This window comes from Beta vulgaris, chromosome 5, assembly GCF_026745355.1.
Source record: "Beta vulgaris subsp. vulgaris cultivar EL10 chromosome 5, EL10.2, whole genome shotgun sequence".
NCBI classification, from domain to species: domain Eukaryota; kingdom Viridiplantae; phylum Streptophyta; class Magnoliopsida; order Caryophyllales; family Amaranthaceae; genus Beta; species Beta vulgaris.
The window spans coordinates 9,179,900-9,185,682 of NC_079206.1; the positions used below are offsets into that span (position 1 = coordinate 9,179,900).

Genomic DNA, 5,783 nt, shown 5'->3' on the forward strand with positions numbered 1-5,783 from the left:
TAATCTAAACAAATTTGCAAAGATTTACTTCAATTCCACTGTGATTCCTCTTGAAGCTCAAAATTCAGGTATGTTCTTTGCAATCTCTAACATTGACAAACCTAATCTAGGGTTTTAATGTATATATTTAGGGGAAATTGGGGCCTTTTCTTGTATTCTTATGAATTCTAAATTCTACCTTTATGAACTTAAATTCTACCTTTATGAACTTGTTAGGAATTTGTTATGGCTGAAAGGGAATCAATTACTTGCCATTGTACTCTCCCTGTTGCAAGGAGGACTTCTTGGACTGAGAAGAATCCCGGGCGAAGGTTCATGTCTTGCAAATTCTATGAGCATGAAACGGAGTGGAGGGGCTGCGGTTTTTTTAGATGGATTGATGAGGGACAAACTGAATGGCAGAAGCTATTTATCAATCAACTTATGCTGCAGAAGAGGTTGTTGGAGGGCAGAGTTAGGTCATTGGAAGATGAAGTGAGCAGTTTGCAAGGACAACGAAGACATTTGGTGAATGATTATGGTAATTTGGAGGTCAAGTATAAGACTTTGAAGGGTGAATTGAAGCTGAAGAAAAAAGCCAATCCAAAGCAAATGAAGGGTGGATTATGCAAGGGATTTATGTTTGTTTGTGTGTTATGTATGTTGTTGATTGCAGCTGCTAGGGCAATATAAGATGCAATTAGGGTTGTATTAGCTAATTTAGGGTGGAGTTTTTTTGGTTTTAGTTTGCTTTCCAGTAGTGAGAAAGCTTATTGTTGTAGTTGGTGTGTTAGAAAAAAAATATGAACCTTAATGAATAGCTATGTAATGGTGGAATTATCATGTATTTTGACATTCACTCTTAATGAAGCATGAACTTATCTTAGCTATGTCATCATCCATATGTCAAGTTATTGAACTGATATATCAAACAGAAATTCATTCATGATGATATATGTTTCCAACTCATAATCACACACAAACTGATACCAGTTTGTGACTTACATCATTTTGTGACTTACATCATTCACACACTAAGCACTAACCATACCAGAAATTGATACCTGTTGATATATCAGTTCAATAACACCAATTTCCAAACACAAACTGTAACATGTTCACACACTAATAGATGATTCATAAGCTGATATTTCCACATCAGAAATTCATATTGCAAAAATCAAAATCAAAATATCCATATGTTCACAGATTGATATCATTCAGCTTAAACCAAAAAAATCCAAAGCATACAGTTATCCTAATACAAATTCTAACACAAATCACTACAAATCTCAAACTGGTTTCTTCTTGGAGCCTTTGAGAGGTAGCTTAGGTCTGAATTGAGGTGTAGATGATGTTGCTTGTTTCTGAAGTGAAGATTGCCTGGTGACAGGAGGAGCTGTTGGTGGTTTTGGAGGTGCTGTAGATGGCCTAGCTGCTGGTTGTTGTGGCTGTGGTGGCTTCTTTGATATATTTGGTTGCTTGCTTGTAGGGGGTTATGCACAGTTGAAGAGCTTGCTTGGGAGGAGCTTCCTATGATGTGTCTGCTACTTGCTGAAATAACAAAAAAAGCATATATGTGTTAGTAAGAAAATCTGAAATTTCATATTAAACCTCATAACACAAGCTAGATAAATACCTTTTTGTTCTTAGCTCTCATAGATTTTTTTGACCTCTCGGCTACTGCCCATTGTGAAGTGCTAGGAGGCCTCCCAACTTCTTTTGTATTTGCTGAAACTGTTGTAGCTTTGCATCCCCTTTTATTGTGTCCCACTTGACCACAATTGCTGCATTTGCACTTTGCCATCTTAACCTTCTTTGCTTTTTGTTCAGCCTCTTCCCCCTTTTCCTTTTTCCTCTTTTTCAAATTAGGTCTCCCAGGCATAATCTTATGAACTGGTGGTAGAGGATGGGGTAGATCAATTTTTTTCCAGTAATTAACACCAGGCATGGGGTTGATGGCTTGGCTATATGCATGTAAATATGTCTCTCTACTATAGGCTGAATCAACATAGTCATTTGGATCAGCATTCTTCTCCAAAATGCATCTAAATGCATGCACACAAGGGATGCCTGTCAACTGCCAGTGATAACAAGTACATGTCCACAAAGCCAAATCAACTTTCAACTGATCACCCCTATGACTAACTTCATACATATCTTCTCTACTAATCTGCAACACACATTTCCTTGACTCTTCCTCCATTCCATCAAAAGTCTTCTTAATATATGGCATGTTTTTCCCTTCATAAGATTGAACTCCTTGCCATTTCTCATAGTTTCTCTTCATCAGATACCTTCTTAACCATTCCATCATGGTTAGAACTGGCTTGTCTCTTGCCTCCTTTATGACAGCATTGAATGTCTCGCACATATTGTTCACAACATGTTGGATTTGCAATTGGTGGAGAATTTGTGCCTTGACCAGTGTTGTGGAGGAATCTCAGCTAAGTATTCATAAGCTTCTTCAGATAGACACTTGATGCTCTCCATGTTAACCTCAAAGAAAAACTAAAATTAATTAATAGATTAGTCCCACACTTAAATGCCATTTAATGAATGAGAAACAAAGAAAAAATTCCTCTGTTGACATTACCTCTGTTGTTGCCCTTGCTGCATTCCAAAAGAGGGACTTGAAAATACTCCCACTGAACCTCAGTTTAAAATTTGCCCAGATGTGCCTAACACAAAATCTGAGCTCTGCTTTTGGTGCAAGCAAAGGAAAAGCCTCCAACAGTCCCTGTATTGTATAAAACACCATCACAAACTGATTTAATATCTTCACTTAGTTGACAAATAAACTACAGAATATACAAATGTATTTTAAAATCATACCTTTTTCTATCAGACATAAAGGTCCATCCTTCACCCAATGGAGCTCCACCAATGTCCTTCAACAACAATTCTATGAACCAACACCAACTATCTTTGTTTTCCACCTCAACTATTGCCCAAGCAAAAGGGAATATGTTGTTATTTCCATCTTTTCCGACAGCAACCAAACATTGTCCAGGATAAGCTCCTTTGAGGTGACACCCATCCACCCCAATAACAGGTCTACATCCAACCCTTCCTTGCAAGCATTCAAGCACAACATACATTCTAACAAACAGTGGGGGAGGTCTCTCAATGCTATCAACCATAACATATGCACTGCTACCAGGATTATGTTCGATAAGAGCATTTACATAGTCCCACATTTTGGCATATTGTTCAGATGCATCCCCGTAGATGATAAGTTTACATCTAGCCCTTGCATACCAAGCTTGGTATACTTAATACCTATGCCAGTGCCCTAAAAACCTTGTTAATAAAGGCCTTAAGCTTCCAATTAGGATCAGCTCTAAAATCCTAATGTATCTCTCTGCTAGGTATTCACTAGTCAACTTATTAGTCAATGATTTTCTCAAAATCATGCTTCATGTTCATAGATTTCAATTGCCAAGTACCACTATTAGGTAATTTCCTAGCATTAATTTTGAAATTACACTTCCAGTTTCCCTTATGAGGACAAGCTATCAACTTAGGGTCTTTTCTCAACTTAGTCTTTTTCACATCCCATTCACAATCACACCTATCTTTGCAATAAAGAGAAATTCTTGTGCCATCATTGTGAAGGCTGTAAAAATCATACCTATTTTGTATAGCATGCCACTGAATAGCTTTTCTCAAAATTTCAGATGAGTCAAACAACATACCAGGCTGAAACTCAATTGGATGCTTGAAAGCAACCTCTGGATTGAAGTGTGGCCATCTTTCTTCATCATCACTGCTACCATCAATGCTCCTCAACTCATCAGAATCATATTCAATCTCAGGTTGCAAACTGATTTCTTCCCCATCAACATCTTTCACAACCTGTTTTTCCTTTTTTGAACTTGTTTCACCCTTGTGAAACTGAAGTGAACCATTCACTTCTTTCAACAAATTATCCTTTGCAATTCTTCCCCTAGTTTGCAACTCTTCATTTTTAATACCTTTCAAGTCAACTTCTTCTTCCCCGCAACCCTCAATATCATCTAAGCTTGTGTATTCAGATGAACTCTCACTTAGTGAATCTGCCTCACTGTCACTCTTAACAAAAAGCTTCTTCTTTGCCTTTGGCTTCCTAACAACCTTGCCTTTCACCTTCCCTCATCTTTAATCTGCTTTTGCTTACTTTTTCTTTTCTCTTAGGTTTATCTCTGTTAATTCCTCTTCACACTCTCCACTCTACAACTTGTCTTCTTCCTAGCAGTGTGTTTAACCCTAGAGTGGATTTTTGTCCCTTTGGTAGTCCTCTCTCAAACTCTTTCTGGTCATAGGCCAAACATCATTGTCATTTTCTACATCTCTAGGTGGCAGATTCAACCTTGGCTTCTCCTTTGTTCTATTATAACTTTGGCCAACTTCAAATTTTTTTGGCTATTTTGAGTTTGAGGGTTTACTATGGCTGGTTTAGAGCAGGTAGAAGAAGTTGGATTGTTTCTTGTATTGGGTCTCAAAGTGGGCTTTTGTTGAGTGGCTTTTTGGGTTGAAATTTGTTCTTGTTTATGAGAGTTAACAACTGTGCAGAAGCAGTTCAAAGTTTGGCTTTTGTCAACAGTTTCAAGCCACAATGAAATGGACTCTTGGTTTCTCAATTCAACTAACCCACTGCTTAATGTTTTACCCTTCTCACAAAAATGAAACTTCAATATACTTGGCAAATTCATACTACTACTAGCAGCATATGCATTCTCTGCCATTCCCCATAAATACCTCAAATTAATTAATTCTTTCTCTACTTGACAACTAAGGTAACTGAACCCCCCCTCATACTGAACCACCTTCCTCCCTTTAGTAATCTTCTGAGCAAAATCCCCACCAACTTGAAGCCTAATTTGATATTTCGACATTCTAGCAATGGCAAAACTGAAATTAGGATTCTACCAATTTCATAACGCAATCAACAACATTTTAAAATCAATAAAAAGAAAAAGCAATTGCTTAACCAAGCTTCTAATTACTTAATTGAATAATTTATACATAGATTAGTATAGTATAAAGGTTAAATTTCAGTTTTTTACCTTGTTTAGGGCCCACAACTTCACGACACAACGCAGTAACACCAGCCTCACTCACACATTCTTCTCACTGTAAAAAACTCAGTTGCAGATTAGAGAGAGAAAGAATCTTGTGCAGAAAATTGAATGAAGAATTTAAAATGGGGAGGGGAAGGTGAAAAATAATTGAAGTTTGAAGAAGAAAGAGGAGAGAGGAAAGAGGAAAGAGAGAATAGGTAGATTAGGTATGAATGCGTGGTTTGTTTGGAGGGAGATTAGGTCAGTAAAAAAAAATGGGCCCCACTTTTAACGGAGTCACATTTTTCTGTTAAGAGGTGGGTATTTAAAAACGTTAAGATAAGTTGAGGTGGTTATTTAAACGCAAATGAAATTGGGGTGGTTATTTTGAAACAAGGGTATCTGACAGGTGGTTATTCACAATTTTTCCTAAAAAAAAATAGGAAAAGAAGAAACACATATACGAACTACCGAGTATAAATTCTCTTTGGTAACCCGAGTTTATAATTTTTTTTTTTTTTTTTTTTGCGTGAATGAGCCACAAAGTGTCGATTCAGTTTAGTTATCCCCAACTTATTTTTAGTTCAGTTCAGTTCTCCCCAACTTATTTTCAGTTCAGCTTTAATCATTTCAGTTCAGCTCTAACCAGTTCAGCTCTAACCAGTTCAGTTCAGCTCCATTCTTTTATAATCATTTTGTTAAATATTATTATTATATTGGTATAATTTATTTTACTAATTACGATTATTATTATTATTTATC

The 5,783-nt window shown here is 36.7% G+C and overlaps 1 protein-coding gene across 1 annotated transcript; it reads right to left on the bottom strand.

Moving 5' to 3' along the window:
• Positions 1–1,606: 1,606 nt before the first annotated feature.
• Positions 1,607–2,353, bottom strand: LOC130591330 (uncharacterized). Its single transcript, XM_057394605.1, has one exon. The coding sequence runs from the start codon at positions 2,351–2,353 to the stop codon at positions 1,607–1,609; it is 747 nt and encodes a 248-aa protein (XP_057250588.1).
• Between the last annotated feature and the right edge of the window lie 3,430 nt (positions 2,354–5,783).